This window comes from Talpa occidentalis, unplaced genomic scaffold (assembly GCF_014898055.3).
Source record: "Talpa occidentalis isolate TD23 unplaced genomic scaffold, MPIMG_talOcc4v2.1 talOcc4.11, whole genome shotgun sequence".
NCBI lineage: Eukaryota > Metazoa > Chordata > Mammalia > Eulipotyphla > Talpidae > Talpa > Talpa occidentalis.
The window spans coordinates 38,045,399-38,060,146 of NW_023601104.1; the positions used below are offsets into that span (position 1 = coordinate 38,045,399).

General features: G+C 35.5%; 2 protein-coding genes across 2 annotated transcripts; both read right to left on the reverse strand.

Annotated features, from left to right (window-relative positions):
• Window positions 1-353: 353 nt before the first annotated feature.
• Window positions 354-1,295, reverse strand: LOC119238178 (olfactory receptor 4K14-like). Its single transcript, XM_037501885.1, has one exon. It carries the CDS (start codon window positions 1,290-1,292, stop codon window positions 354-356), a length of 939 nt encoding a protein of 312 aa, XP_037357782.1. The 5' UTR covers window positions 1,293-1,295.
• Window positions 1,296-9,491: 8,196 nt separating this feature from the next.
• On the reverse strand, window positions 9,492-10,430 carry LOC119238179 (olfactory receptor 4F4-like). The gene has a single exon (XM_037501886.1). It carries the CDS (start codon window positions 10,428-10,430, stop codon window positions 9,492-9,494), a length of 939 nt encoding a protein of 312 aa, XP_037357783.1.
• Between the last annotated feature and the right edge of the window lie 4,318 nt (window positions 10,431-14,748).

Below are 14,748 nucleotides of genomic sequence, written 5' to 3' on the forward strand. Positions count from 1 at the left end.
ATTTTTCAATCTATTTCACAAGATCTACCTGTTGTCTATTTGAAGAACTTAAAATTCTACACTTTAGATATTTCCCTTTTTTTAATTTTTTTTAAAGATTTGTTTATTTATTTATACAAGCACTGGGTACAGTCAGAAGCACGGGAGGGTGAGAGAATTCACCAGAGCCAGAGGGGGGAGCAGAGCAGGCAGAAGGACTGAAGTACACTGCTGAGGGGAGCAGCGGGTGGCAGGAGAGGTCTGCACGCCACGTGGAACCCTCCTCCAGTGGCCGGGAGAAGCTGGGGATCGAACTGGCCCTGCAAAGGCTGCTTCGCAACCAAGCACTCAACCACTGAGCCACCGGGGAGGCCCTACATATTTCCCTTTGAATGAATGGAGTAGCTTCTGAATCTCTTCATAGCATTTTGCATCTCCTTATTTCTCAGTGTGTAAATGGTTGGATTTAGGAGAGGGGTAAAAACAGAGTAAAATACAACAAGGAATTTGTCTATCCAAGTAACGTTGAGTGGCCACACATAGATGAAGAGGCAGGGTCCAAAGAAGAGCACTACCACTGTAATATGGGCAGTGCAGGTAGAGAGTGCCTTGGATGAGCCAGTTTTAGAGTTTTGGTGGACAGTTTGAAGAATATATGTATATGATATCAGCAATAGTATAAAGCAGGTCGTAGCGAGAATACCACTGTCAGCATTCATTAATATTCCCAAGTTGTAGGAATCGATGCAGGCAAGTTTGATTACCAATGGTATATCACAGAAGAAGCTGTCTATTTCCTTAGGGCCACAGAAAGGCAGCTGAACAATCACAACCATTTGGCTCATGGCATGCACAAAACCAATGGTCCAGGAAGTTGCCACCAACCCAATGCACTTTTGAAGACTCATAATAGTTGAATAATGGAGTGGCTTACAGATGGCTACATAACGGTCATAGGCCATTACCACCAATAACACCATCTCAGTCCCTCCAGCAAGATGCACAAATAGAATCTGACACATGCAGCCTCCAAACGAAATCGTCTTCTTTTCCCTGAGAAAGTCTGTGATCAGCTTTGGAGTTGTGATTGAACAAAGGAACGTATCAACAAAGGACAGATTTGCCAACAGGAAGTACATGGGGGAATGAAGATGGGAGTCCATGATTATTAACAGAACAATGGCAATATTTCCAAATACAATCATCAGGTAAATAATAAGAAATATCAAAAAGAATAAGACCTGCATAGTCCATGATTTGCAAAGTCCCAGAAGCACAAATTCTGACACAACAGACAGATTTCCTTTATCCATCTAGGGTACCCTCTCAATAACCTAGAGAGAATGATAAATTGTTAGTGATATGGGAAAGAGTATTTAATTTTTAAGTGTTGTAATATGTTAATTCAGTATTCAAATATAATTGAATGTGACTATACAAATAAAAAGTACTTTTGAAAAAGTTATATGTTATCAGTATCATTCGGCGTATAAAAAATTGTTCTATCTCCAGCAACACTACATTTGAAAATTTCACTGTAATGTTGAATTTCTTCATGTCTCAGATGAAAAATATTGAAAAAGTATAAAATGAACATGGAAGTTGGTGAACTTTATGGGGATTATAACCAAGATGAAAATGCATACATTGTATAAAATTGAATAATGATGTAAAAATATATATAAAATAATCTTAAAAAAACAAAAAAACATTGATTGTCAATGTAAAGTATAAACAATAGCTAATTTAAAACATAGCCTTATCTTTATAAGAGTATTTCATTTTTAGAAATATTATTAACATTTATATCTAAAATGAAAAGTATAATTGGGAACACAAATATTGAAAAAATACCCAAAGAGAAGCTAAACATTTGATTGAAAGTCCATGAAGCATAGTCTGAAATAGTATCATTATTCAAATGATTAATTGAGAGTACTTTTACAGGAAGGTAGCAAGTAAACAGGACACCAAAAGTTTAAAAAAATTGTGTGATATCACATGGAGATTAGCTTTAGTTCACTACCCCAGTAAAAATATCTGTGTAGAGCACCACCAACAATCATTTCCTAGGTAAATAAAATTTAATTTGTCTGCTGAGGAATACGATGCACTGATATTAAAATCCAGAGCAAATAACATGAAAACAAAACATAGTAAATACCATGGCATGATGATTCAGATGCACAGTTAAGTATCTCATATATCAGTAATTCAGATCTACAATTAAATGGAATTCATTTAGTGAAATAAATGGATTAGATAAACATCAGTGCCATAAAATACAAAGAAGAAAACATAAGTAAAACACTTCACTACTCAGGTTTTGTTGATGTGCTTCTGGATACATCTCCAACAGCAAGAAAGACAAAAGAAAATATAATTGGGTCTACATCAAGCTAGAAAGCTTATCCACAGTGAAAGAAGCTATCACTTACATGAAAATACACCCTATTAAATGAGATAAAATATTTGTGTGCCATATAGCTGAATGGAGACTAGATATCTAAGATCTGCAAATAAATCAGACAAATAAAAAAAAATAAAAACTAATAACCCATTCAAATAAATGGACAAAAAAGGATAAATAAGCACTCTGCAAAAGATATACACAGTCAACAGGCTTATGAAATATACACATAGTCAACAAGCTTATGAAAGAATTCTCAACATCATTTAGTCAGGAATACACAATTTATAGTCAGGAATACACAATTCACAATTACAATGAGATATTACCTCACACCTGTGAGAATAGCCAATGTCAAAGAGACCAGAAGCATCAAGTGTTGGTGAATAAAAAATGTGACCCTTAGTGCATTATGGATGGGAGTGTAGACTGATCTAGTCCTTATAGAAAACAGTATGGAGGTTTCTTAAAATTTAAAGAATGGTCTGCCATTTGACCCAGCAATTCCATGCCTAGATATCTACCCAAAGAATTCAGAAACAAAAACTTGAAGGAATATATACACCTCTATGTTCACTGCAGCACTCTTTATAATAGCCAATCTATGGAAACTGACTCAGTCTTAACAGTGTGATCCCATACCTTTTAATCATATGCAGTGTTACAAACCAAAGGTACCTCAATTAAAAAAAAAAAAGAAAGACTGTGAGTGAAGAGTTATGTGAGAAATGTATTGACTTATTAATTTAGTAGTATTAAAATATAGCAGCATATTTTACCTTTTTATAAGTGATGTCCTCCCACTGAAATTTTTAATAGTAACAATTCTTAAATGTTAAAATGCTCAAATTTGTATTTTATAAGTACCTGAATTGAGAGGATTTAATAAGTTACCCAGTACATAGTCAGATGAGGTACACAGGTAGATAGCCCAAGTTCTTTTCACTAGCTCAAGCTGCTTTCTTTTTTTTTCACATTAGGAATTTTAATCCTATAATAACTGAGTTTCATGTCAATTCTTAATGGACACATGACCCCTTTTACTTATACCTCTATGCTAAAAGCTATCTTAGCAATACTCTAAGATATAAACAACTTTATCTTCTTCAATGGCAAGGACCTTTGCCATTCTGGCAGATCACTGAAAGTTGCTAATGTCAAGTGCTGTTTGAGAACTGTGATCTTCCAAAGCACACTGAGTGCATCTGAGTGCACTGTGGTATGATGATAATACACTCTTGTCAAAGAGACCATGGAAATTCCAGTAGGAATACAATAGTAGGAGAAAAGATGTGAATTATCTTAAAAGACAGAAGCCAAGCATTCCCTACTCAACTCCATGCATAATAGCCACATGTGAAACAGATACATAGAAATATTTTTTTTAAATGACAGGAACAATACAGATGACACAGATAACTTACTAAACACAAAATTTGCCCTAAGTCCAGATGAATTTTCACTTCTCTGATGGATGTATGTGTGTAATGGTATCAGTTATTGTTGGGTAGAGACAGTGTCAGTGGAAGAGCTTCCCAAACTCAGCCTGATATATAATTCATCCCTGGCAGATTCAGCCCTGGAAACCCCTTGGGTGATATTTTCCTCTTCTATGTTCTGGACATAACAAGAACCATGAAAATAATTATAATGAACATCTCTTGGGGATTTTTTTTGTCAAGTGTGATGACTTCTGCATGTTGTAAAGATTTGAACAAAGAGACGAGGAAAATCACATAAAATACAACTAAACATTCAATATTAGTGAAGTTTTAAATTGTATTTCATTTAAACCGCAAATACTAAAGAGATATCCTTATAATCCTCATCCCCCACAATCTATATCCTGAAGTACAATGGTAGTTTGTTAGCATCATTGAGCCTACACTGATACATCGTTACCACTCAAGATTGATAGTTCACATTCAAGTTCATTCTTGGTGTTGAACATTCTATGAGTTTTTGACATTGATATATATTCATCATTGTAGTATTGTACAGAATAAATTTACAGCATTAAAAGTCTTCTGAGTTCTGATTACTTATTCTTCCCTCTCTTTTAACCTCTTGGAACTCTTGATGTTTTCAGTGACTCTATAGTTTTACCATTGCTACAGTACCGTATGTTTAGAATCATATAGAATGTAATATGCATGTATATAAGATTCTTTCATGTCTTTTCATGGCTGGCTATCTTATCTTAATTATAGTATTGAATAATATTTCATTGTCTGGATATACCACAGATACTTATCCATTTACCTACTGAGGAACTATTTAGTTGCATCAAATTTTTTGCCTATATGAAAAAGTTGTTGTAATCATCAGTTGTAGGTTTTTGTGTGGAAAGAAATTTTTAATGCCTTTTGTCAAATACAAAGGAATGTGGTCATAGAATTGTATGGTAAAAACTTTTCAATTTTGTAAGAATTTACCAAACTCTCCTATTTTGCATTCCCATCATCAATGAATGAGGGTACTTGTTCCATATTGTTATCTGTATTTGTGTTGTCAATGTTTTGTATTTAGTCATTCCAATGGGTTTGCAGTGCTATATCATTATTGTTTAGCTTTAAATTCTCTAATGTTACATGATATTGAACAAATTTCAAAATGCTTGTCTTTTTACATATTGTTTTAAAAAATATTTATTTGTAGAAGAACTGGGGTGAAGACCTGATTTGCGGGCTGAGAGGATTCACCAGAGACAGAGTGGGGAGCAGAACAGGTTGATCTACTGAAATCACTGTTGAGGGGAGTGACAGGAGAGACAAGAGAGGTCTGCTGCTCCATGTGGGCTAGCTCTTTGCCTGGGAATCAAAATTATGATGCAGTGGCTGGGGATAGCTTGATAGTGCTGAAACTTTAACTCTGTATCACCATATCTCATTATTCTAACCATAAAATTGAGATCCAAGAAAGGGCATTGCATCATTAAGTAGACATGCTAAATTTAGATCAGGCTTAGCAGGTCCAGAGGCACAAAGGAATTGCATTAATTTATGACCCATTTTCTGCAACAACTGCTACTGCTTGATTGCCTTGTTTTCTTCAATATGCACCCGTAGCTACATGGGCACTGGTATACTTAACAGTGTAAAGTGACTCATTTCAGTTCTTATGACCAATAGACTGAAAATAAAACTCTGGACCCGAATTTACAGTTGGTTTTGCATGATATGTTCACAGCAACTAGAAGTGACAGTCTGTGGCTTTAGAGCCTCAATTTAGTAAAGTATTATGGTTAGATAGTAATTGGTTATGGTTAGTACTCTGATTATGGTCCTGAAGGAGTGTTGAATAATAATTATCTCTTTTGGATGAAATGAAAGCTGTGCATGTGTCCGTTTTGTTTAGCTAGAAGCATGGATTTATATTGATGTATGAACATTTACTAATTTTTTGGTAAATGGACATGACTTTGAATGAATAGAATTATAACTTGTGACAAATAATTCCAGGGGAAGGCTTTTATCTTTCAGAATGGGTACAAGTTTATGAAAATACAAGTGTTCCATCTGAGTGTTCACCAACAGGCATCCATCTAAGAAAGAAGCTTTCATAACCTTGTAGATATGACAGTTCTGTGCATGTTAACCTCTTTTTTTACAATTATTTCATTGCTTGCTCAATGGGGTCATAGAATTGAAGATCAAGTGTTGCTAAACATGAAATTCCTCACATAGCTTGATTTTGGTATCAGTACTTGTCCCTTTAATTTGATAAACCTTATGGCACAGTTTCCTGTGTTAAATAATCAGCCACCTAGAGGCAAGTTAATTTTGCAGAGACCTTTCCATCAAGGGGAAACTAGCATTTTTACCCATTACATAACTTGTATTCTGGATATTCATTTTTTCCTAACCATAATATTTCAGTTTACACAACCATTGATAGATTTCAGAAATGTTTTATTCACTTACATTCATCACAAAATTGCCTCTGATCAAGGAACTTATTTTACAGTTATATTAGAATTTATTTTAAGTCCATCAGAAATGGTCTTATAACTATGAAAGTCACTGATTTTAACAGATACCTGGTTTAATAGGATGGTAGAAAGACATCCTAGCAAATTCATTATAACTCTTATGGGATATGAGATCTTCATTATTAAATTTGGAATAAGAATGTTGAAGGGGTGATAGATTCTTTCACTGTTATACCTGACATCCCAATCACAAAATTTTTGCTTCCAACCACCACCAATTAAAGATCTACTGGGTTGAAATTTTTGTTTCTTAAGTAAGAAATACCAATACCAGAGTGGACAATACTTCCATTAATATTGAAAATTAAGTCTGACTATTGACCATTTGATTTGACCAAAGAATGTGTACAACTATAGTTAAATAAACCTGTGAAGGTGGTCTTTTTTTTTTTAAAGATTAATTTATTTATTTATGCATACAAGAACTGGGGTATAGGCTAGAGGTGCAACGGCTGACAGGATTCACCAGAGACAGAATGGGGAACAGAACAGGCAGATCCACTGAAATACACTGTTGAGGGATGCAGCCGTTGAGACAGGAGAGGTCTGCTGCACTGTGTGGGTAGCTCCCTGATCAGGGATCCCACTCGTGCTGCAGTGGCTGTGGATAGCTTCACAGTGCTATGTGTAACCCCTTGCACCATCAGGGAGGCCCCTGTGCAGGTGGTCTTCAAAGACACAAATGAAATTGAAGGAGAATTTGCCTTTCTGAGAAATATGTAATTACTAAGCTTAGACAGCAAGGCAGAAAGTGACTAAAATGTTTGAGTTGAGAGCACATACTACACTTGGATTTTGTTGAGGGAAATTATATTACAAGACAATGTAAACTGCATTTCTCATACTTACTACTTCTACTTTCAGAATATTGAGAAATCCCTGTGAACTGTGAAATGAAAAGATACTTAACATTCCGTTAAGTTGCTAAAACAGAATCACAACAATGCACAGAATGAATAAGTATACCCAAGAGAATGAATGAAGGCTATGACCCAAGATAGAGAGGCAAATGTTACACTGTTAATTCATAGTACTACCTGTGTACATGTATGACCAAGAAGCTTCTCTCATTTCCAGATTGTACAGCATCATCAAATTGGAATGCAAATTATGCCATTTCCAACATATTTTTAATTTGGTTAATAGAGATATACTGGTATTTTATTCTTGTATAATTTACTTTCACTTTCCTTTGAAGAAAATACTTGTCAATTGCATAGTATATCTGTCAAGTGCATAGTATCAGATGTAGTATAATATGTAATTAAATATGGTATCATTTAATAATTATATATTCTTGAAAATCAAATAGATCTTTAAATCCTAACATGAAGGAAAAAACAAAACTGTTACCTGAAGCAAAATCAATTTATATTTTCTGGTCACATTTTCCTATGATTAATTTAGGGATAATGTAATAACATTCAAGGATGGTAAGGGAGTTTTTTTCTGCCATTCTGCTATGTTTTGTTCCCAATTAAGAAATAAACACTGCATATGTGCTATATTTTTATTTTAGGACTTTCATTATCAAATCTTACAAGTAAATTTTAATCCATTTAATTGTAATTCTGTAAAAAGGAAGGCAAGTTTATTTATAATTTGAAATACTTAGGACTATATGCCTTGTGACAAAAAATGATGCTTAAATATATCATGAGCAACAAATGTGATGGTTATTTTAGTGGAAAAATTTTCCACCATATGTCCATTGAAAAGTATTTTTGAATGCTTACTACATATGAACCATTGTACTAAGGACTGCAATTGCAAGAATCAAGTAAGGGATGGCTTTTGCCCTTAAGGAGCTTATATTTCACAACTTTTACACACGCATAATAAATTAAAACATAAATATTAGTCCTTAAGACTGAAGTAACCAAGGAAAATATCAAGTTTTATTTTTTAACTTATATTGAGTTAATGGAAAACAAACCCAGGACTATCATCTACTGTTCATCAATGTGCATCATCTCTATTATCTTGTTCTCCATTTTCTTCACCACTGTTTCTCATTTGTGTTTGAGTAGGAAGTAATGTTTTAAAAAATGCAAAAATATTTTCCAATCAGTGGAATGTCTGCTTTGGTTAATGTTTCTTTTGCTGTACAGAAGTTTTTCAGTTTGATGTAACCCCAGGTATTCATCTTTCCCTTGACTTTCTTTGCTTTGGATGATGAGTCTTTGAAGATGTTACTGAGATGTATGAGTTGTAGTGTTTTACCTAATTTTCTTCTATATATATGGGGACTACACCTGGTGGGGGGAACAAATATTATTTAAAATATTGTTACATCAGGCAGGGGGAACAATGATGTAAAAATAAATTTTTAAAAAATTATTTAAAAAATGAATTAAAAAGTGTATTAATTTGCCTTGTGACAAGAGGTTAAGGGAAATATTTGAAGGAAGGAGTCAATGATCTAAAAACACTTTCTAACTAGTTTGGAGAAAATGCAAGAGAAGTTTATTGAGATGCTACTCCAGGATGGATGTATTATGTTGTTGAATGAATTTCAGGTCCTGATATAACATAATTAAAGCAGAGGAAGACTTCTTAGGTGAATCTTTTACAAAGAAGTATCATCAATGTTTATATATATTTTTTAAAGAGTTATTTATTTATTTGTTTGTTTGTTTATTTGTTTATTTATACAAGCACTGGGTACAGTCAGAAGTGCGGGAGTGTGAGAGAATTCACCAGAGCCAAAGCGGGAGGCAGAGCAGGCAGAAGGACTAAAGTAGACTGCTGAGGGGAGCAGCAGGCGCTGCAGGAGAGGTCTGTGTGCCATGTGGGACCCTCCTCCCGTGGCCGGGGAGCAGTCGGGGATCGAACCGGCGCCGCAGAGGCTGCGGGCAGCTTTACAACCCAGCGCTCAACCACTGTGCCACCAGGGAGACCCATCAATGTTTATATTTTAAGGAAATATCCCATGGTGTTCTACAGGTTGATTAATGAATGTTGATACTCCTTGAATTATATACTAACCCTATTCCTGCAATTGGAGATAGGCATAACCTATAGATGAAAAATGAGTACCTTGAATTTTCTACCTATTTCACAAGATCTACCTATTGTCAATTTGAGGAAACTAGAGTGAAGTTCTGCACATCAAATATTTCCCTTTAAATGAATGGAGCAGCTTCTGAATCTCTTCATAGTATTTTGCATCTCCTTATTTCTCAGTGTGTAAATGGTTGGATTTAGGAGAGGAGTAACAACAGAGTAAAACACAGCAAGGAATTTGTCTACCCAAGTAACGTTGAGTGGCCACACATAGATGAAGATGCAGGGTCCAAAGAAGAGCACTACCACTGTAATATGGGCAGTGCAGGTAGAAAGTGCCTTGGATGCACCAGTTTTAGAGTTTTGGTGGACAGTTTGAAGAATATATGTATATGATATCAGCAATAGTATAAAGCAGGTCATAGCGAGAATACCACTGTCAGCATTCATTAATATTCCCAAGTTGTAGGAATCGATGCAGGCAAGTTTGATTACCAATGGTATTTCACAGAAGAAGCTGTCTATTTCCCTAGGGCCACAGAAAGGCAGCTGAACAATCACAACCATTTGGCTCATGGCATGCACAAAACCAATGGTCCAGGAAGTTGCCACCAACCCAATGCACTTTTGAAGACTCATAATAGTTGAATAATGGAGTGGCTTACAGATGGCCACATAACGGTCATAGGCCATTACCACCAATAACACCATCTCACTTCCTCCAACAAAATGCACAAATAGAATCTGACACATGCAGCCTCCAAAGGAAATTGTCTTATTTTCCCTGAGAAAGTCTGTGATCATTTTTGGAGTTGTGACTGATGAAAGCAACATATCAACAAAGGACAGATTGGCCAACAGGAAGTACATGGGGGAATGAAGATGGGAATCCATGATTATTAAGATCATGATGGCAATATTTCCAAACACAATGATCAGGTAAATCATAAGGAATATCAGTAAAAATAAGACCTGCATAGTCCACGAGTGGCAAAGTCCAAGAAGCACAAATTCTGACACATCAGACAGATTTCCTTTATCCATCCAGGGTGTCCTCTTAAATAACCTAGAGAGAAGGATAACTTTTTTAGTGGAATGGGAAAGGGTATTTAATTTTTAGAAATTTTGTTAACATCTGTATCTAAAATGAAATGTATAATTGGAAACACAAACCCTGCTAAAATACCCAAAGAGAAGTTAAACATTTGATTCACATTCCAAGAAGCATAATCTGAGATAGGATTGTTATTCAAATGATTAATTGAGAGTACTTTCACAGGAAGGTAGCAAGCAAGCAGGACACCAAAAGGTTAAAAAAAGATTATGATATCATATGGAGATTAGCTTTATTTCACTACTCCAGTAAAAATATCTGGGTGGGACACCACCAACAATCATTTCCTAAATAACTAAAACTTAAGTTATCTACAGACAAATGTGATGAACTGACATTAAAATCCAGAGAAATTCCCATGAAAACAAAATATAGTAAATACCATGGCATTATGATTCAGATGCAAAGTTAAGTTTCTCGTATATCAGCAATTCAGATCTACAGTTAAGTGGAATTCATTTAGTGAAAGAAATGGATTAGAAAAATATATCAGTGCCATAAAATACATAGAAGAAAACATAGGTGAAACACTTCATTTTTCAGGTTTTGTTGATGTGCTTCTGGATTCATCTCCAACAGTAAGAAAAACAAAAGAAAATATAATTGGGTCTACATCAAACTAAAAAGCTTATCCACAGTAAAAGAAGCTATAACTTAAATGAAATGAGACAAAATATCTGCATGCCATATAACTGACAGGGGACTTGATTTCCAAGATCTAAAAATAATTCATACAACTCAACAAAATGAAAACTATTAACTCAAATAAATGGGCAAAAATGATAAATATTCACTCTGTTAAAGATATAGATGGCCAACAAGCATGTGAAAGAATTCTCAACATTATTTATAGTCTGGAAAATGCAATTCACGATCACAGTGAGATATCACCTCACACCTGTGGGAATAACTCATGTTAAAGAAACCAGAAATATCAAGTGTTGGTAAAGACATAAAGAAAAAGTAACCCTTACTGCATTGTCGATGGGAATGTAGACTGGTCTAACCCCTATAGAAAACAGTATGGAGTTTCCTCAAATTTAAAGAATGGGTCTGCCATTTGGCCCAGCAATTCCACGCCTATCTACCCAAAATTCAGAAACAAAAACTATGTTCACTGCAGTACACTTTGCAATAGCTGGTCTATGGAATCTGACTCAACTACCCAAAGCAGAGATGGATTAGGAAGATGTTTATATGTGCAGTGGAATACTATTCAGGTATAAAAAAGGTAAACTCTTGCTGTTAGTGACAACATGGAAGGAACTGGAGGGAACATACTTTGCTAAGTGTAATAAATCAGAAAGAGAAAGACAATAGTGGATGGTGTCACTTATATGTGGAATATAGAGAAACAAAGCAAATGGACATAAAGTAAAACCATTAATATACCTTCAAAATTTGAGAGTAGAACTGTCAGTACAAGAGGAGGTGCTGGGGAGACAAGTGGTGAGGAAGCACATTGGACTATGGTAGACTCTGGATGACTATGTCTTTGTGGTGAGTGTAGCAATGTGATCCCATACCTTTTAACTATACACAATGTTATAAACCAAAGGTACCTCAATAAAAAAAAAGAAAGAGGGCCTCCCCGGTGGCGCAGCGGTTGAGCACTGGGTTGCGAAGCTGCTCGCGGCCTCTGCGGCGCCGGTTCGATCCCCGGCTGCTCCCCGGCCACTGGAGGAGGGTCCCACATGGCGCGCAGACCTCTCCTACCGCCCGCTGCTCCCCTCAGCAGTGTACTTCGGTCCTTCTGCCTGCTCTGCTCCCTGCTCTAGCTCTGGTGAATTCTCTCACCCTCCCGCGCTTCTGACTGTACCCAGTGTATGTATAAATAAAACAAACAAACAAATAAATAAATAAATAAAACATGCCTCTATTTAAAAAAAAAAAAAAAAAAAAAGAAAGAAAAACTGTCAGTGGAGAGTTATGTGAGAAATGTATTCACCAAAGTGAAAGATAACTCAGATTCAGAGTCTGACGTAATGAACTCTGAAAGGAAAATCCTTGCAACTATAGTTGATCAATAGACAAAATATTTAGTGTCAATTTTATCACTAGAGTCTAGGAAATCCCTAAATTTTTGAAATACTGTATGTAGTTTTTCTTTCTATGATGAGAATAAATGACAACATATATAATCAAAGTATATCTTTGTTATTAAGAGACCATAAAGTTGAAACTGCAGAGATCACCAGTTTATCACTGCTATCTGTAATGATGGCATTGCTTATATACACCGTTAGGTAAATTGAGAATATTTTCAAGCTAGATGAAGGAAAGATAATTACATCTCTCCCCTCCTTCAAATTATTCCATTTTCTTGGCTTTCTTTTACTTTTTATCTGTTTCCTTTTTTATCCTTTTAAATCACAAGGGTGGTGTAAAGGAGAGCTGGTGAACAATGAAAACCATGACCTCATCATGAGCCCACGTTTCTTCATGTCTTGTACTGAGAGCTCAGAAGCATAGAATAAGGATGAAATAAATATTCTCCTAAAGGATTAAGAATGGTATATATATGGGGCCTCCCCGGTGGCACAATGGTTGAGCGCGGGGTTGCGAAGCTGCCCGCAGCCTCTGCAGCGCCGGCTGCCGGGTGAGGGTCCCACATGGCGCACAGACCCCTCCTGCCATGCCAGCTGCTCCCCTCAGCAGTGTACTTCATCACTCTGCCTGTTCTACTCCCCGCTCTGGCTCTGGTGAATTCTCTCACCCTCCCACACCTCTGACTGTACCCAGTGCTTGTATAAATAAATAAACAAATCTTTAAAAAAAAAAAAAAGAATGGTATATATTTGTTGTGGAAAGGGGGACACATGATAATAGTCTCACAACTTATAAATAAACAGATCACTTATACTACAAATTTATTTAATTTCTGAAGAAAATAACCTGATATTACATTTATGTCCCCTGAGAAATTAAGGAATTTGGCTCTACCATGAAACTTAATTTTTGTCAAGATAAACATTTCCAGGATTAGTTTTCAATGATGAGTTCTATACATATTGGAATAAGTGACATAGTAAACAACTACTAGTTAAAGCAAGGATTAACTGTGCTTGAGAGTTATTTGCTAAAATATGAAAATATACATTAGTAGGTAATAGTTTACCAATAAGTAGTCATTACTGTTTTCTTAAAAAAAATCAATTTAGTAGTTACTAATATTTGTAATATTGGTGGACTGATTATATTACTTATCAGTATAAATCTAATATGTAGGATCATGAGTAGAATAACCATGAGCAGTGTAATTAGTCAGAACTGGTCTGAAAATCTAACTATGTTACTTGTTGAAATTGTGACCTATTTCTTTTCCATTTCCTTAGTAAAAAGAGAGCATTCATCTAATAGACTTGTGAAGATGAATAAGACAATCTACAAGAAGCACTTAAACCTCTCTGGTGCTCAGTGCATGTATAATGCATTTAGCTGCTTCTTTCCTTAGTCATCAAAATACATTTAAAACAATATTGTTACCAAAACTTACCTGCCACAATCTCTAATGAACCCCAACTGCATTCTATTAGCAAAAGACAGAAACACCTTTCTTTAAAGTACCTCCTATTTACATTTTCCCTAAGTTAACAAGCGTAGACTTAGCAACTGTTTAGTAAGTGTATGTGCAAAGGAAGTATCAGACAAGGTGCTTGCTTTTTGGAAACAACTACTTTATTCTCTTTGAAATAGTGCATTCTATTACAGCACCTTTGGAATGGTCACCTGTAATTCACAGAGAATTTTCATAAAAGGAGGTATGAAAACTTTTAAGAAATTAAAAAATTAAGAAATGGAGACAAAGACCTCAGCCTCTGCAGCGCCAGTTCAATGCCCTACCGGCCAAGGAGAACACCACATGGCACAGCAGACCTCTCCTGCCTCGCCCGCTGCTCCCCTCAGCAGTCTCTTCGCTCGGTCTGCCTGTTCTGCTCCCCACTCTGGCTCTGGTGAATTCTCTCACCCTCCCGCGCTTCTGACCTGTACCCCAGTTCTTGTATAAAATAAATAAATAAATCTCTAAAAAAAAGAAATGGAGACTAACTGAATTATTCATTTAGTAGTATTACAATATAGGAAAACATTTTTTTTTACCCTGTCTATAGGTGTTTTCCTCCCAGCTAAGTTTTTTTTTTTTTATTAGTAACAATTCTATCTCCCTGTGTACCTTATCTGAGTATGTATTGCCTAACTTATCAAATCCTCTCAGATCAGGTTTTTTATAAAAATACAAACGTTGAGAAT